This window comes from Agrilus planipennis, unplaced genomic scaffold (assembly GCF_000699045.2).
Source record: "Agrilus planipennis isolate EAB-ADULT unplaced genomic scaffold, Apla_2.0 scaffold2, whole genome shotgun sequence".
Lineage (NCBI taxonomy): Eukaryota > Metazoa > Arthropoda > Insecta > Coleoptera > Buprestidae > Agrilus > Agrilus planipennis.
Window position 1 is genome coordinate 3072591 of NW_020442464.1, and position 20500 is coordinate 3093090.

The following is a 20500-nucleotide window of genomic DNA, read 5'->3' on the forward strand; positions in this document are numbered from 1 at the left end:
CCGTTTTTGAAGCGCATCATCACTGGGGACGAAAAATGGGTTGTATACAACAACGTCAAACGCAAGAGGTCATGGAGCAAAAAAGATGAACCGGCTCAAACCATTTCCAAAGCCGATATTCACCAAAAAAAGGTGATGCTGTCTGTTTGGTGGGATTTTAAAGGAATCGTTTTTTTTTAGCTTTTACCGGATAACACAACGATTAATTCGGAAGTCTACTGTCATCAGCTGGACAAACTGAATGATGCACTTCAACAGAAAAGGTCAGAACTAATCAACAGGAAAGGTGTAGTGTTTCACCAAGACAACGCGAGACCTCACACAAGTTTGGTCACTCGCCAAAAGCTTTTACAGCTTGAATGGGATACAATGCTACACCCACCATATTCTCCAGACCTGGCACCATCGGATTATTATTTGTTCCGGTCACTCCAAAATTTTTTAGACGGTAAAACCTTCACCTCAAATGAGGAGGTCAAAAACCTCCTCGATCAGTTTTTTGCCAGCAAAGACCAAAAATTTTATGAGCGTGGAATTATGCTACTACCAGAAAGATGGCAAAAGGTGTTGGACCAGAACGGTCAATATATAATTTAATAAAGTATTTGTTTATTATACGAAAATTGTCTTTCATTTCCACAAAAAAAAAAACGAAATGACTTTCCGAACAACCCTATGGGAAGTCAGATAAGTCAGGATAAGATATAGGTTGGTTCTCAGGCATGAAAGTCTAGTCAGAGACATATTAAAGGCAGAAACAGGAGTTAAGAGGAGTAGAGGTAGCCCTAGATTAGATTACTATTCTCAAGTGATTAAGGATGTGGGTTGTTCTGGTTTTGGGGAAATGGGAAAATTAAGTCAGGATAGGAAAGAGAGTGGGTTTTCCATTAAATGTCACCCTCACCAACGTTCCAAGCCACATTAAATCCCATTCAAAAAGTCCTTTAAGCACTAAACCAATTAAATTTTAATTCTTGATCAGGTTGAGTGTTGAAACCGTTAAAACAAGGCTATAATAAAGGCCAATTACAATGTTTATAAATACTAAAAGTCTGCAAGGTAACAGTTCGGCCATACTGATGTATTATTGTTCACCATTCACACAAGAACTATATCGAAATAACATATAATTTAGTACGGTAATCAATAAATAATACAAATTGGGATAAACGACCTATTCCAATACAATCTTAATTACTAATTTTCGTTAGATAGTTCTTTTGTTATACTTATTAAATTATTATTGCTGGTGTTAGTTTGTTGCTTTTTTCTCTGGTAAAATTACCTGCTACTGCCGAGTCCGCAGCGTCATTATCCGGTACCCGGCCGGATCTTAAAAAAGTAGAAAGTCTGCAGTAAATTATCCGTGACAATAGACGTATCTTNTATTATATAAATGTATCTTAATCATCGGGTCACAAAATTCATAAATAAATAGGTATTTTCTGTTACATTTTTGTACATATGCGAGCCACCCCTGTTTCGTTTCATTTGAGTTAATAACATAAAAGAAAAGTAAATGTAAATCGGTGCCTGTTCTTCGCTTTATTTTCTTGTCCTTTTATGTAATTTGCTGAGTGACTGTATAGCGTAGACGTATTATTCAAAACAAAAAGGGTAGTATAAAAATTCATGAAAGTAGGTAGGTACAGGCAGAATCTCGAAGCCCTTTACTCTCTAAGTAACTACTGAATAAAAGTTTCATTTATTTCGAATTAAACGTGCTAAGAAATTGGTTCATTTGTCTAGTTCACAGACAGACGTAATCTCACTCAATAAATGCCACAGTAAATGTACGGAAAAGTACGCTCTCTCACTCTCATTCGGGTGGATTTGGATCGGAGCTTAAGCTCTCTTTGTATGATAATTTCCGAGCCGCGGACGTTGGAGAAAAGAGGGAAACGCGCCACATCCTACTTACTGGCGCTTGTTAAAACATAATTGAAAGTTGAAGTTCAATGTTTTGGAAAGGAAGAGGCCTGCGAATTTTGATTAGGTAGGGATTTTGCCGTTTGACTCCGCTCGATTCCGTTGGACTCGCCGCGTTCTTTTCCGTTTCGATTATTCATGTCATGAGAATACAATGATTAAATGACGCTGAATAATCGACGATAAAGTCGGATATACACACGAATCCAGAATATAAATTGGATTCAAAGAAAGTACTCCCGATCTATGAGAAAAAACGTAAGGATCCGTGCATCTTTTACAAATTCTTTCGAATTTTAGGAGAGGAGATATTAGAAAAAGTGGTACATAACTCTAGCACTATTTAATATTGAAACATTGTACCATAAAATTTCATTGAAATAAAAAGCACCCTTCCTTGTTTCACAACGCAATTCTAAACTTAAAACCAGAAACAACTACTAATAATGTGTCCGTCATATCCTCTACTTAATAAAAATACGAAATACTTTAGATAATTACAAAAGAATAAAGACAAAACAGAGAAAGAAAATCTGTCAGACATTTACATGGAGAATTGCACTCATATAATACAATTTATATCGGACACACTAGACGTACTTTTAAAAGGCGTATAAGTGAACATAAATAATTCTTTCACTATAAAAAGCTAGATTTTAATTGTGTACCTACCACAAATAAATAGTCTATAAAATGAAATACGTATATGAGTATATGAAATCTGGAATTGTATACAATTCTTAGGAAATGTATACAATTCCGATGCTATGCAGGAAATCTATAAAATATTGTTTCAAAGATTTTTTTAATACACTCAAATTCTGGGAAATGTATACATTTCCTAGTACAATATCGAAATTTCATACAATTCCTAGGAAATAAATAAATTTCCCAGGGTATGTGTGTATTATGGTAAAAAATCATTGAAAAAATATTTTATAGATTTCCTAAAAAGCCTCGGAATTGTATACATTTCCTAGGAATAGTACAAAATTCCTAGATTTCATACATTTCCGGTAACATATACAGATATGTACCATTTTAGTTCGTGTTTATGTGACGGTATATAAATTTTCAAAGTATCGAACGCAATTTTCTTCTTTTCGACGATGCGAGTCGATGGTCGGTGTCCATTCGGGAATATAAGGAGGGCGTAACTAAACACGAGACGTGCGGACGAGGCCCTTGGGTATCGAGGGCGCTGACTAGAGACCGAGGGAAAGATTTCTATGTACCTATTGATTCGCCGGCTAGAAAACACCATTGCCGCAAAAGTAATAAAGGTCCTACACGAGACCCCTGGGGCTCTTCGCAATCTAACTTTATATTGGATGCGTTTAACTGGAACTATTACGGATTTCCATACTTGTTTGTTGTTTATTTATCGTACGGCTTGAAATAACCAGAAGAATTACAGCTCTAAGACGATGTCCAAAAAAATTTCGAAATCTAATTTTGGATGATATTTATAAACAAAATTTCAAGCCATACAAGCAATAAAAAGCCAATTGATGCTGCTGATCCGGTTTGTGTTAAATGGTTGTTTTCTTAAACAGATACCAGAGATACCGTCAATTTCATATATTTTTACGACACTTTTGGTTGAAATATTTGGAAATACCCTAATTTAATGTCAGAATCTAACTCCATCACTCAAACATTGCAAAGTACGGTCCAGTTAATTCCAGAACAGTCGTGAAGACTATCCTAGATATTCGGGAACATTCTAGCTGAGAACTATCCTAGAAACATTAAAGAACATTCTAGTACGTAGATTCTTACTTATTCTAAGCCGCGCAAACCACAACAAATAGGAGAAGATTCGAACATTATAAGAGACTAGATTTTACCTGCAGCTTCGCCCGCGTCGATGCCCTAAATATGCGTTGAAAATCATCGACGACCACATAAAATTAATTTTTCAATTCCTTGGGAACAGTACTTTTTCAAGATAAAAGGTACCCCTATCCCTATGTCCTTTTTTCTACCCCTGACAATGCGTGTACAAAATTTCATTATAGGTCCTCTAACCTATTCGTTTGTCTTGTGTATGCCTTGTACAAATCCTCACATTTTAAGAGATAGTTTCGGTTTTATCAATTTAATTTAAATAATTGTTTTATTATTCAATGCCACTATCTCAGGTCCTTTTTACTTTTCTACACAATGTGTAACATCGTCTTCATTTTTAATTCGAAACGTAGCACAAAAGAATGTCGATTGTTTGCAATCCATTAGTACGTAGATTGTATATTACTGGCATTGTAGAAGTACCATAATCATAAATAGTCGTGCATTTTCCGTTGAGACAGTAACACACATATTTTCAAAGTAAACTGGGAGATTCCTCGGTCCGAGAACAGGTTCCGTAGTCAGACTAATACTCGGTAATTAGCAATAGAAATTCTTCAGCAACACTCAGAAGTACCTAAGTAATTACCATAAATAGTCTCTTATCTCGTAATACTTAGGCCCATTCGTCCACCCTGTCAAGTAATTTATTTTATCCCGGGTAGTCTGCAATACTTAGCACTAAGTTACGTCGCTTTTTACATTCTCCAATTACCTTTGTTGAAATGGAGACAGGGAAAAATGACCAACACACACAAATGTAAAATTTAATTTCTCAATTCTACTTCTTATCTCCGTTCAGGATTAGGAACTTTACTTTTTTATGAATATGTATTACAGACTCTTAAAGTTGTAATTTATATTGTATATTACCGTAGAATTTCCTCGAAGGTTGAAGAAAGAAAGAAACGGAGAAGCGGGATTCACGGTCAACATAAATTACAAGAACAAGGGAACCCTATTCGCTAAATATACATCATGTGTTATATCTCATGCCTTTCGCTGGTGCATTCCTACTGATAGCCGCCACTCTTGATATCTCCTTAAATAAAAAAAGTACAGATACATTCCCTAGACAAAAATTTTCAGTTTCTCGCCAGTCTCTCAGAGTCTTTCAGTTATTGCCTAGGTGTTTTTATGGATCTCTCACAGTCTCTCTATGAGAGACTTGAACGTTAATTCAAAGATTCGAGTCTCCCACAGAGAGACTGAATGAATAAAACTGAAAAATTGAGAGACTCGAGTCTCGTAGAAAGACTGGGATCTCTGAAATATGTTGAAAATTTTAACTACGTCTATCGAGACACCACTTATTGAGAGATTCGAGTCTCTCGTTCAGAGACTTGATACGAAATGAGGATCTCTCTATGAGCGACTCGAGTCTCTCCTTATTCAGAGACGCTAAACAGTTTTTTGACAGTCTCTGGACAGTCTCTCTCAGCGACACCAGAGAGACTCGATGAGAGACGGAGATTCGAGTATCGCTTTCCAGAGACTCTAAGAGACTGAACGTTTTTATCTCGGGTTGTCTTCTCTTTTGTCTTTTGTAGATATTTGTTTTCCGAATTAATACAATCCATTGCAGTTTTAAACACAAAAGACTTTAATAAAATGCAATATGCTGTAGGTATAGTTGGGAATACTGTTAACATAGAAAAGAGATGTCAGGTGGGAATTGCAGCGGACACGTATAAAGAAAATGGAATAACGTTACACCAATTAATGTGTAACAGAAAGAGATGCAGATAAATTTGAGCATGTTGGCAGCATCGGATTTGAAAGAAAGTTCAACATTCTCAGGAATTTAGGAAATCAAAGACGCCTGTTTAAAGATATAATTCCAACCAGGCAGTTATAAAGTCGACCCAACCAAAAAACATATCAATATGAAATCCTCAAGGCACAAATTCGACCCGCCGCCAGTGCATCCTTGACTTTTTAAACAAGTATTTCATACTGTAGAGGCTTGTAAATCACTTACAGAAGCACTTGTTCTGTTAAATATTTACATACTTAACATATTTTAGGGACCACGAAAACTTTCGCGATTCTTTTACTTTTGCCGTATCGGGCGGCAGCTATATTAAAATTTCGTCCTCAATCTGTCCTCTTGCGCTATATTTGCGTATCTTTTATTTTCTACTGTCTGATGCTATATCGCATTATGTTGGAAGTTTTAAATACTCTTCCTGAGTTATTACCAGCAAAAACTGCTACATAATATAGAGCGAAAACTGTCGTAGCATAAAATTGTGTTTTGTAAGTTGGCAAAGTGCTGCTCCAAGAAAATGAACTCTTTAATATAATTTGTTCGCTTTATAACCTAATTAAGCCACACTGCCAAGCAGAAGTTGTAAAATCCACTTATAGAACTTTAAAAGCTAAACAGCCCATATATTTTGTACGTCACGTAGTTAAATTCGTAGCCTGCTCAATTTTGTTATGGTAATTTTTTTTGTATAACTCATACCTACGCCTACCTCTACGTATTTTCACGTATGGATCTTTCGAGATGAATTGGCGGAATGTGGTAACATTTTGTTTTTTAGTAGGTCGTCATCATCATCATTATCATCCTAAACTATTTGTCTTCACTCCTGTTTTTGTTTCTAGCCTTTTCATACCAGCTATTCAATTGGTCAAAGGGTATACTTCGTTTACTTTCTGTAGCGATGTGACCTTCAGTTTGACCGGCGCAAAGTAGAAAAGAACAGCACTAGGCCAGAAAAGGAAGGAGACAACTCTCGGCCAAACTCTTAACCGGTGAGGAGCGTATAATCCGTACAGTACTGCACGGAAAAATTGACCACTTTATCCACTACAATTGCATTGCTCAAATGTGCTGTTATTGGTACCATTTACTATTGAATATATCAACGAGATGTTTTATATTTGAACACATATTAAAGGCGTCCACGCTTGTTTTCGACTCGCACTACTACTCATGATTGAACAAACCTTTTGACAGATACTGTATGAAAAAGTATGTTTAATGAACAAGAGTCGAGAGTATAATGAGCTTTTTCCTCCCTACCTACGATTTTGCCAGCGCGCACCCAAGACATTGGAAGGGGCACATCGCTACAGAAAGTAAATGAAGTATACTTTTGTGCCCAAATTGTTATTTCTTTTTCTATATGTATATTAACTCTCAAGTGAATGATGTCCGTGAAGCTTTCGCTGTTAAAAATTACATGTGTCATTTAATGTTCGTAAACTGTAAAACTGAAATTCTCGTGAACTGTTTAAAATTTATAGTCTCATATAAGACGATAGCAACTTTTTTCATTTGTATTCTATTTCACGGTAAATAAAACTCATCCCTCGGGCCCTGCACTTCCGCTTCCATAAAATTAACTTAATACCTTTTGCGGCACAGTCTAATATTTTTACGTCACCAGAAAATATGACTGCAAAATGGAACTTTGAATTGCATAAGATACGTCAACTAAAGTACATTAATATTTTTATGAAATAATAAGCTTCTCAATCTGTTTTAAACGAATTAAAAGTCATAGTCCACATCTTGTTCTTCTACAACACTAAAAATCTACAAAATAAGGCGGAAACCTGAAACACCAGTCTGTTTTCCAAAAATTTTAGGTTCAGTAGTTTCGGAGATGATTTTCTTAAATAACTTTAGAACTTTTAATTTTAAAATTATAAAAAAAAATATATTTGAGACCTTTACAACAAGCCCTATCATTTCACACGGTACAGTTTGTAAAACTTTTTTTTAATTTCTTTTTGCCCCCCCCCCCAAAAATGCCTCCCATTTTCAAAATTAATTTATTTACGTTATGCATCCGTATTAGGGTCACAGAAATTCATATCTGTACTAAATTTCAACTTAATCGGACCAGTAGATTCGGAGCTAATTGACTGTGACCAACAGACAGACAGACAAACACGTTTGTCATTCGGTCGTACGGAACCCTAAAAATGAAAACTATTTCATTTCTAATATCCCTTACGGACTCGCCCAGTACTGACTAACTAAAATATTTAGTATTTGTACGAAAAACTTGCCATATAATTTTGCAACAACTGTACTTTTAGGTATATTAACCCGCGTGTGGAAAAAGCGACGTCCTTTCACGCCTAAGAGTCCGTTCATTTAGACCAAATAACTGGCAAATGCTACGGCACGGCGTGGCACAATATTATGGCCAACATATTTTTCCTTAATTGCTTTAGGAGGACGGTAATTAATTTGGGTGGCGTTAATGGATGCAATCAAATTAATTTAAACGAGATGGACTGGTTAACACACCTACCTGTGCCCATAAATCGTTATACCATAGGCTTTTACCCCCAACTATTGCATTATCCTTCTGCAATCGTGCATACCCATGCACATGGTATGTATTACTTATGTTCGGTTCCTCATTGTCATGTAAATCGGTCCATTTTACATATAATAGTGGTTACTTTGTTTTATCTATTGTACAGTAACACGTCAATAAATACGTCAAACTAATACATATCGATTAAAGTTCTTAGATATTTCAATAATGTTCCAATAAAAGTTCACGTAACATAAAAAGAAAAACGGCTAACTTATAGACATTGCCCTTAAGATTATATTGGACAAACCAGCAGAAATTTTAAAAAACGCTTGCTAGAACATAAAGATAGTTATTTAAGTAATACAACTGACCTAAGTTAATCATGCCACTCATGAAGGGCACTGTTTTAACCATAATGTAAAAATCTTGAATATATGTAATAAAAAAAGTGTTTTAAAATATTTCCCATTTCATTTTGAGTAATTTATTTTTTAAATAAACAAAGACATTACCTTTATGAGCGTTAATATTCGTTAAAAGGGACTTTTAATGTGGAATGTCATTGTTTTCAATTGCTAGGTCAAGTTGAACATTAATATCAATTTCGTCGCAAACACAGTCGTATAACGGCTGCCAGTACATGAAGGCAGGGGAGTGAAAAATAATTTTAATAAAGTCACCCTCCAGATGTCACCATATGTCAATTTATTTCAATTAGGGTTAACATTATCCGCTGACCGAGAACGTAATTTGTACATTTTTATGTGAGTATTTGTGGACACGGTCACAGATCTCTTAATATGAATATATTTAATGTTGGTGGAAACAAATATGCAACGACAGTCTTTTTTACAGTAGGCATTTTATTTACTACAGGTTGTTCTCGCGGATTCTCTTTTCAAATAAAGAAAATTCACGATTATAAATATACTTCATTTACTTTCTCTAGCGATGTGCCCTTCCAATGTTTTGGATGCGCGCTGGCAAAATCGTAGGTAGGGAGAAGAAAGCTCATTATACTCTCGACTCTTGTTTATTAATCATACTTTTTCATACAGTACCTGCCAAAACGAGCGAGTCGAAAACAAGCGTTAAAGCCTTTAATATGTCTTCAAATATAAATAAACATCTCGTTGATATTTTCAGTAGTAAATGGTACCAATAACAGCACATTTGAGCAATACACTTGTAGTGGATTAAATGGTCAATTTTTCCGTGCAGTACTGTACGGATTATACGCTCCTCACCGGTTAAGAGTTTGACCGAGAGTTGTCTCCTTCCTTTTCTGGCCTAGTGCTGTTCTTTTCTACTTTGCGCCGGTCAAGCTGAAGGTCATATCGCTACAGAAACTAAACCAAGTATACCTTTCTCCTTAATAAAAGGATTAGAAGTGTCTCAAGTGAGATTTTCCTTTAACTACACAAATTTTTTAATGTGCTGTCATAAAAAGAGTCTTCGTGAAATTACGAGGCTTAAAGTGTCTAGATCGAGTCGGCTGTAATAAACGTTGATTACTTACGTTTGCATGCTCGTCTGTGTGTAATTTGTTTGGTGGGATCGCGATAGTAGCCCTCGCGGCAGTAATGACAATGACGACCCGCGGTGAAATGTCGGCACTTCAAGCAAACACCGCCGGAAACTCTTCCGGACAGTTTGTAAAGTTCCATATTGAAGCGACATCTTCTAGCGTGTTGATTACATTCGCAAGCTGAAAAAAAAAATAGAAAAGGCGAATCAAAAAATACCGTTCAAATATTTCAAACGTTATGGTTAAAAAATACGGCTGAGAAACACTTTTTTAGTTTAAGAAAAGATATTCATAAATACCAATATGCACATAAAACTTTTTAAGCTAAATCTAACGTAAATAATATATTCATACTTTATATATTTACCACTAATAATAATTAATCGACTAATAAAAAACATAAAATTGAAAGTAAAAATTGTTCATTCAAGTTTAGAGCTATTTCCCCAGGAGCATCGGACCTCTATTGTACGTATTTACAAATATCTGATTTTTTAATTTACTGCCAGAATTAGTAAATAAATTAATATAAAATTGAACAAAACCACTGCTTTGTCTTTGTCTATTCGAGTTATAACAAGATCAGTACAAATTTCCCTAACTTTTTTTAAATGTGGACAACGCAAACAGAACAAAAGTTTCGTCATGGTCAATATTCTGTTGAAACTACCAGACGTGAATCTCATCAGCACGCCTTAGACATATCCAACAGAACATCGACCAATCTGCAGAATAATAACCACCAAGACCCCTTGGTTTGGTTGCGTGCTCCGATATTCCTATTAGAAAAGGACCTTGTCGAACATTTATAAATCCCACGATAAGTAGCAATTTTCTACAGATGGCATTTACCCTTATATCATCTGATCCCTAATCTTCGAATACTTAAAAGTAGACTGTTTTGGTATCGCTCGAAATAGTATCGAATTTAACTTTGAATAAATTAACTTTTAAAAACTATTACTTTTTACATATACGACAACTTCCCGTCTTGGGTTCTGCATCTAAGATGTTTTATACAGGATGTTTCTGAAATAGGTAGCAAGCTTGCAGGAGGTCATAGCGCACCATGAAATAAGAAAATTAAGTAAATATTTAGTGGTTCGATCGTATTTGAATGTAGTCAATGGCCAGTCCGGCCCTGGTAAGGTCACGCATTCCATTACATTTTTCATTCATGTAGTTGCATAGTTGCTATCGCAAATTTTCTATACATTGCCAATTCACGCCCAGGGCCGGCTTCAGATTGTAACATCGTCTGGTTTCTTTTACAAATTTTCGTCTCTCAATCACGCTGCTTTACTCACTATACAATTCCCTATTACATCCTCCAAAGCTTGGTTAAATAATTGGTTACCAGCTATAGCTTCGCTTACTCCTTTATCCATAAAACAGCGTTTAGGCAACCCAACCTTCTTCTCTTATAGAACAATAAATTAATAAAAATACTACAAATGGCGCAGTAAACGCCACCTGTAGCACGATGATACATTTTAGGATTACGTATGCTCAGAATACAGAATACAGACCACTTCGAATTATTTTATTTAATAAATTAATGTTCTAGAACAGATCATTTGTACTAGGCTGTACCTTATGAATTGTGTTTGAATAAGTNAAAGGTTCAGTAAATCGATTTGTAATTTTTACAGGAGTTTTAAAATTGAATGAGGAACGTTCTTCCAATTTTTTTATTTGTCTCGTAGCATTTTGACATAGCTCCTAAACATCCTTAAGAGTAAAACCACTTATTTTGGTTCTCAAAAACACAATAAGTTTTGCCTCCTAATGTAATTAGTTATTTAATACAGACAGCATTGCCCTTTGTCTTCCGAAAATGTAAGCTATATTTACATTTACATTTTCTTTGTTAGCGAATATCCGAAGTCTATAAAATACACACAACATAGAGCAAATGTAATATTACCGGTCATCAAACAAATGCTTACAACAAAATGGTAGTTTAGTGCTGTTTCTGGAGCCGGGGGCTTTAGAGAGCTTCTCGTATCATATTCTAAAAGCATATAAAAGATGACGACCGGCAACTCTCTGGCCGGCGGCTTAAATGGTTCGGACCCACGCAAAAAGATACTTGTTCCGAACAATGCATTGTTTTGATTCAAAAGGACTACATTACTGAAGGCGATGCTCGGCAACGCGAGCTAGGGTCGTCGCATGTTTCCGCTTCTGCACTTGACGACATAATACATTTTTCATGTTCGTAAATAAACCAGTGGCACATCGTGCCAGATCTGTGTCAACAGAAATGTAATTTGCAGGAAAATATTATTGTTATTACTGTTCAGCATATGAACCGTTTTAACTCTTTAATCGAGTCGTATACTGGGTACGAAGGAGCGCGACCATCATTAAAAATCATCGGTGATAGATAACCCATGCTTTTTTATCTCCTAGAGTTCCAAGATAAAAATGTTCAGTCTCTCAGAGTCTCTGAACGCGAGATTGGAGTCTCCGTCTCTCATCGAATCTCTCTGGTGTTCCTGAGAGAGACTGTCAAAAAAAATGTTTAGCGTCTCTGTACGAGAGACTCGAGTCGCTCATAAAGAGAAGAGACATCCTCATTTCGTATCCAGTCTCTGAACGAGATACTCGAATCTCTGAACGAGAGACTCGAATCTCTGAATTAACAATTTAATCGTTCGAGTCTTTCATACAGAGACCGTGAGAGATCCATAAAAATACCTGGGCAATAACTGAGAGACTGTGAGAGACGCTCTCAGAAACGCTAAAAAACTCTGAAAGACTGGAGAGAGACTGAAAATTTTTGTCTAGGGGTCCTATGCCAATTTTTTCTGTTTTTCTGATATTGAACTGTTGCAAATCCAACAACTTCAATTGTGTTACTAGTTTAACCCGTCAAATGAGAAATGCCCTATTAGATTAGAATCCAAAAGTTTTCCATGATTAGAACATACTTTCCCAAATCTCTGTGAATAAAGTGTTCATTGTTCCTATGCCTGGATAAGACATGGTGGTTGAAATACAAAGATCAAGACTAAGACTAAAAGTATTTGAGAAAGACCAACATCGAATAAGGAAGACCAATATCTATACCAAGATTGAGACAGTCATGATCTTCCTTTGTTCATCAATAACTCTCCTGAACTCTCAATAACTTGCATCTTGTACACGATGTTGATGCCACGAACCCTTTACAGTTTGGAGTCGACCCCCAGAGGTCGATTACTTTTGGAATGTAATATGGTGGAATGTCGAATGAGTTAAAAAAAAGAAGAACGCTTATATTTAATCCAAACAATGACATTTACTTAAGTATAAAACTACAACAATACGAAGGACACATGACAAGGACAAAAACTATACAAGGCTAGCGTTTTGCCATTTGATTACAAAACCATGCAGAGAAAAAGAAAACGTCAATAATAACTGCGAATTATTTCGTGATTGTTAAACACACAACACGTTCTCATTACGTCGAGTCAATTATTACCATGGGAATGATCAACCTGAATGGTCTGATCCCGGGCGCGCACACACATTGTTACACACTCTCTCGCATAATACAATACAAAAGGCGCTTTATTATAGTCGAGGGTTAACTAACGACTCGTCTACAATCTACATGCCAAGCAAGCAATGCATGGACAACGAGCATCTAGTTTACAACGTTACATCCATCCGAACGATGCACATTAATTCGACCCCACGTACACCACGATCCCTTTTCTTATATAATATTATACGGTAAATCAGTAATATCGAATTTGGCCTACTTCACCAACCATCAAATAAAAGTTACTCGCATTACTGATAATAATACAGTGATAAAGAACCGAAAATGCAAAATTGCTCTTGGTCTCGCAGGCCCGGTGGTTTTCTGGTCAAAAGCCTTCAGGAATCTGGAAGGCCAATAACATGTAAAATGTGGCTATGTCTATAAAACTTGGTCAAAAATTACGTAATCCGATTCCAAATTTACCTCCAGATATAGAAAAAATAGAATGGTGTAAGTAAAGAAATAAAAGTAAAACAAAAATACTGGTAAGCAGGGAAAGACCGAATATAAAGATAGGAGAAGAAAGATTAGAAGAAGTAGCTGATTTTAGGTATCTAGGAAGTCAGATAAGTCAGGACGGAAGGAGTAGCAAACATATAAAGCAGAGGATAACGCAGGGTCGAATCGCCTACAATAAAAAAAGGCACTTCTTTGCTCGCGAACGGTTGATTTAGAAAATCGAAAAAGGTTTTTAAAGGTGTATGTTTGGAGCACGGCGCTGTACGTGTGCGAAACATGGACAGTGGGCGCGGTAGAAAAGAAAAGGTTAGAAGCGTTTGAAATGTGGTATTACCGGCGAATGATGAGGATACCGTGGATAAAAAAGGTTAGAAATAAAGAGGTATTAGAAAGAACAGGAGAACAGAGGATTCTATAGAAATCAATAAAAACTATGCGAGATAGGTTGGTAGGACACCTTCTCAGGCATGAAGGTCCAGTCAAAGACATATTAGAGGCAGAAACAGGAGTTAAGAGGAGTTGCGGTAGATCTAGATTAGATTACTGTTTGCAAATATTTAAGGATATGGGATGTTCTAGTTTTAGGGAAATGCGAAGATTAGCTCAGGATAGAAAAGAGTGGAGGTGCGTATCCAACCAGTCTTAAAACTGACGGCCTTATGATGATAAACCTAATTCACATCTTCCTTTGTCATTGTTACTCATACTGCTGTTTAGAATATATCTCTAGTCTCAGAAGGTATAGTACCATCCTATCTCTCTTTATCTCATAATTTCTAATCACGGTTTCACATCATTCATATACACTAAAGCCTTGCTCCAAAGATACACTCTGTTCCAAATTTATCTCCAGGAATAGAAAAAAATAGAATGATGTAAGTAAAGAAATATAAGGTCATATGCTTTGACGGTCGGAATCCTTAGTAGAATTATGATTCGAATTGAAGGAAGCTATAGTCTAAATGAACCTAACCTAACATACTTAACCTTAACCGTTCAGTCAGAACCATAATTCTACTAAGCAAAGTAACCCCTATTTTACTAACAGCAGATTGAAATTGGTTAAGGAAATTCAATTTTTCGTAGTGTCATGTTGTGGATAAATATTTCAATGTAGGTAAATAGCCATTTTTTGATGGTAGATGTTGCGGGGTCTAATTAATGTCCACCCGAATGTCTGACCGACGGATTATGGCCTTATGTCCGTAGTAATTTGGATAATAATGTCAGGATAAGTGACCAAAATCCGAAAGTCCGTTATTACCAAGTTCTGAAACCGAAACCCTATCGCCTCGATTACCATCACTGCCTTATTATTATATTGTTAAACATGCACCTTGTTAGCCGCGGCTTCGTGCTCATTATCAAAATCACGATTCGCGGTAGTGTTTGTTAACCAAAAATCGGGGCTCTGTAATGTCCGGCAAATTAAAAAAGGAAATACGTTTCCATAGCCAATTTGCCTGTAAAGAAACAACTAAATTGATACCACAATAGGCACCACCTTCAGCACCTCATAATATTGACGTTACTTGTTGGGATTTGCTTATAAATCGCCTCGTATGGCCAAAAATAATAAAATCGAAAATTAAACATAAGTAGTAAAAGAAAATACCACAAATGGCGTGGTGAGCGCCATCTGTAGTACGATGCTACATTTGAGGATTACGTATGCTCCAACAAGGTCCAAGGAACGCGCTGTTAAGACAGCAGGTAAAGGTTGGTTTGTGTTCTGTGGGAGCTGCCTGCGACGAGCTGATGAGATCCAAAAAGATCGAAATCGCGATCCGCGTCTGGCAGTTTCGACAGAATACAGACCACTTCGAATTATTTTGTTCGATTATGGTAACGTGCCTATCACGTTGAGGTGAGCTACGCCGGGATTCGTTTCAGCAAGTAGATATCCATATATTTAAATGGACCTTGTTGGAGCATACGTAATCCTAAAATGTAGCATCGTACTACAGATGGCGTTTACCGCGCCATTTGTGGTATTTTCTAAAACGCGCTGTTAAGACAGCAGGTAAAAGTTGGTCTGTGTTCTGTCGGAGCTGCCTGCGACGCGCTGATGAGATCCAAAAAGATCGAAATCGCGATCCGCGTCTGGCAGTTTCGACAGAATACAGACCACTTCGAATTATTTTATTCGATCAGTAGTAAAGTAATCAATTTTAATACAGGGTATTGAGAGAGGGATACAAACCGAGCCACCCTAGCACGCAATTCTGAGGATTTCTGATCCCCAAGGATAAATGAGCGTTTATTTACGTTTCCTCGTGCCCGAAACTCTCCCCTCAAAACATCGCTCCTCTCGTCCTATACTATATATAAAACAAATTCTTCCCCCGTGTCTGATGCTGGCATTTAGCAATCACATCAGTCGCATTACAAATTTAACCTTTAGTTAGTTCGTTTCTGTTCAAACAAAACATCTGCTATTAGTATTTTCTGCCATGGCTTCACAGTTTGGAATTTTCTTTTAGTTTTGTTAAGTAATGAAAACGAAATATAAGGCCTAAGACAGGTTGAGCACCCATTTCTCCTTTTCTTCCTGTCTTGAGTCAATCTTCGTTTTTTTCCGAAATTAAAGCAGCTAGCCCTCTTTACTCTTGCTTCTGCTTCTAATATATATCTCTAACCAGCCTTTCCTGCCTTAGGAGGTATTCTACCACCCTATCTGGCCTATTTGTTATTGACTTCTGCAATTTCTATACTCTATACCACCTTCTGCTTTCCAACTCTTTCTAAAACCTCTAAAATTAATTAAACTAATAAAATAAAACGCTTTTATTAAATAATTTTCTGCATGAAATATATATTTGTTGAAATAATTTTGTCCCGTGGACGAAATGGAATGTACCCGATTGTATTGTCAGAACACCTGGCAGACCATTTAACAGATATTTACGAAGTAAACCACCCTCGTGTTGTCGGTCTGAGTGGTAGAATGGTTGGGAGCGTAGATTTGGGGCGTTTAGTGCCAATTCCTTTGAAGGCCACACGCTCGAAAGCACTAATCCCGAATAGTGCGTAATTCTTCAGCCGATGGCCGATGTGCAAGGCCCCGAAGAACACACAAACATTCAAAGCTTGCACATCATACAGTGTGTCGATTTATAAAGTTTACTTAGGATTTTACGGATTTCAATTGGAACTCGTTTTCCAATGACGCGAAGGGGAATATTATTCGCAAAAATTACTCGCAGATATTTGAAATTTATTTATTTAATATACAAATCTATAACAATTTGGACGACTATTGAGCTTACGACACTATCTTTAGAATTGGAACCACAATATATCAAACTTTCACAGTGTTGCCAACCATTATTTTTGAAAAGTTAGGTTATAGTTATTGATTTTGAATCTAATTTTATAGTCACAAATGGCAGCACACGACAATCCATATTATGAGAATATGTAGTAGTAACTGGTACTAACAAATTAAACTGCTCACTAAAATTAGAATTACTGATAAACGTGGGTGATTGTTGAGAGATTAGGAAATAACCGCAGACGGCGTAGAAGCGCTATCTGTCTAGAGAGATTTACCACTAACTAGAGTTAGTCTGCTAATTGGACGCCCTGTAAATTGGTAAAAACGTTTTCGCCGCCCTTTACCATAATGCCATTATTGCAACGAAACGTCTAAGTGTGTGCATGGGATTTATTTAACGTGAAGTTAAATTAAGTGTGAAATTCCATCCGGTTCGGTATGGGCCTTTTGCAACAGAACCGTGTTAATCCGATAGGTTTCTTATTACATGAGCATGACGTAGTGATTTGTATCCCGTTTATAGTACGATCGCAGAAATTTACAGGTTCGTTTACGTAGTATATGGGTTTGTAATCCATTAAAACTTACCAACGTTATTTATATCGGCACCACTCTAGACGAAACCCTTTTTAACTTAAAAATTTCCTGATAAATTACAATTCAGACTTATAAAGTTACCTTTTTAGTCGTTCGTAAACATGTAAACAGCAAAAATAATGTCAATTGTAATGGCATCGTGTTTAGAGGGCTGTATGTTTTATTATAATCCTGGTTAGTACAATATTTTGATCATTTTTGCATTGCCATAAATAGGGAGCTGACGTCATTTACACTTACAAGGTCCGTATTTAAACCGACGATTAATTTCCATAGATAGTAGCTTCACGTCCTAAGTGCGCCCCTCATAATGACGTCTAGTACGACGTGAAACAATAATGTTCCAATGGATTACCATCCGTATAGATAGCGTCAGAAAGCTGAGAATACGCTATACGTAGACAATTAATTTTCAATTTAGTAATATTCACGGAGGTCCTTTTCAATCAAGGACTGAATTCACGGCATATCTGCGTGATATCTGCAGTACTATATGAAAATAAGTAAAATAAAGTAACAAAAAATCAAAAAGTAGGGAAAGAGTGAATATAACGATAGGATAGAAAAATGGCTGATTTCAGTATCTAGGAAGTCAGATAAGTCAGGATGGAAGGAGCAGTAGAGATATAAAACAGGAGATAGCGAAGGGTAGAGTCACCTTTAATAAAAAGTCACTTAAATGCTTGCGAACGGTTAATTTAGAAATTAGAACAAGATTATTAAAAGTATATGCCTGCAGCACGGCTCCGTATGGGAATGAAACGGTGGCGCAGCGGAAAAGAAAAGTTTAGAAGCGTTCGAAAGGTCATGGCGTTACAGGCGAATATTGAGGCTACCGTGAATAGAGAAGATTAAAAATAAGGGAGTATTAGAAAGAGTAGGAGAGCAGAGGGCGTTAGGGAAGTCAGTCAGAGTCAGAGGAGTAGAAGTAGACCTAGATTCAATTACTGTTCATAAATAGTTGACCATATGATGATGATGATGATGAAGAAGTTTTATTGTTTTAATAAACAAGTGTTGTATTTTATAGGCCTTCCTTCAAGAAAGAAATTTCTTTCCACAGTTATTTTCTCATAAAGTATAAAGCACACTGATCCATTCGTCTTGCTGCTTATGTACCTGTAGGTACAATATACGTAATGTTGTATTATTTATTGTATTATGCGCTTGTTTTTTCTAAATTAATCGAAGCAATAAATCGGGTTAAGTGATCATAATCGAAAAGTGGACGTGGACAAATTCACTGTGAAGTGCAGAGGTATGTAGTTGCGATGTTCCTCCTGGACGTTAACAAAAGCGCAAAAATATGATAAAGTCGCGCTTGTCCAAAGAACGGAGCTATAGTCCATGTAGTAATTTCTCTTGTAGTGTCGTCCGGACCGATCCTAAAGATAAGATGAAATAAAAACTATTACACCTAACGACTGTAACTGTCTCGTTAAAAATAAACAGGGACAACACTGACGACTGGGAATTGTTTTAAAAGAAATAAAATGAAATAGCTTTTTTAAGTAAATAGTTGATCAAATTGAACACTGTGGAAGAGAAAACTGTAATTTAGAATTTCGTTGAAAAGGTGAAGAATACAGAAAAGCCAGAAATAACTAGCAAATAGATAAAAATGTAAAGAAGCTCGCATTACTTAAAATTTTAGAAATCGGGAAAGCCATTAATGAGTGGCTTGTATTATTTGAATGCGATCATTAGGTCGAAACAAATTTATCAGATTTGTTCTCTACTATTTTAAGAATATATCTTTCACAAAAGTTTCACCGTTAGATACAGGTTTATTACAAAAATAACCCTCATTTTGATTCGTATCTGTTTCAAAATTACTATACACCTGTTGCATCTTTTACAATACTATATAGGTTTTATTTTATTTTGCATACAAATTTTATTATTGTCGGAAATTTTAAGTATTATTTTCTATTTGCATACAAATTCAGTTCTATTATTCATTTTATTATTTAGTTACAAATTTCAGGTATATATTATTTATCAGATGAAAACAGTAATTTCAGTATTTTTGAACCATAAATTTTACAATGTATTCTACTATCTTTGTAACATTTCTTTCTTTGTAAAGTCACGTTCGCTATATTATTGTATTTTCCAAATTTAAAAATACGTATGTTGCTTGTACCTGAAATGGGATATTGACCTGACTGACAGGGTCGCCTTGCACCCTCAATGCTATTGTTAACCCTCACTGGCGAAGCTATTTAAGCAATTAAGGATACACATTTTGATCAGTATCGATAACAGTAACGATAAAACAACAAACAAGACAAAATAATTCACATTCATACGCAATAATAGAGCCTACTTTTACATTTAATTTTATTCATTTAGTTTATTTTAATTCTACTTGTAAGTTAAGTGTTGACTATTAAATATTTAAATCAACATCGTTATCATATATATATAATAGTTTGCTCGCAATTAATTTGGCGTGTAAAGTGAGAATACCAGAAAGAACTCTTTAATTAAAATTTATTTCTCACAACAACAACAAACAACACCATTTAGGAATTTTAAAACATTTCATGAATTCCCTGTTCCTATTTGTTTTCGTAATGCGAATTGGTCATCTATTACTTGAAGTAATATTAACAAATGTTTTGTTTTCGCGAAGATGTTGCATTTATTTTTGCACATCATCAATTTATTACTATCGAGTAAATTAATTCACCCTTAAATTTCCCTCGGTAATAATTAATTTTCATCCGAGAACTGTCGACAGATAAATTTATCTCGATAGCAAATTCTTTCGAAGCGCCGACTGACGGGCTCCAAACTGGGGCACTAAAGCTATACAAATCGGATTTGATATTCTCCAATCTACCTACCACCTTTGTGCAAATAAACCAAATATCCCGAAGAATAATAAAAGCTTTATATTCACAACCTTTTGTTTTCAGTAATGAATTTAATTGTTTATTTTTAAAAGTGCACAATCACACAGGCATATTATACAGTTGTTGCATTAATAAATAACAAATTATATACGATATACATAATATATATAT

The 20500-nt window shown here is 35.8% G+C and overlaps 1 protein-coding gene across 1 annotated transcript in view; it reads right to left on the reverse strand.

The window, feature by feature from the left end:
* Positions 1-20500, reverse strand: part of LOC108737848 (netrin-B-like) — a 201533-nt gene that overhangs the window by 85070 nt on the left and 95963 nt on the right. The window contains exon 2 of the mRNA XM_025980925.1: positions 9589-9777. Within this exon, the coding sequence (XP_025836710.1) occupies positions 9589-9777 (189 nt within the window). The remainder of the gene's footprint in view (positions 1-9588; positions 9778-20500) is intronic.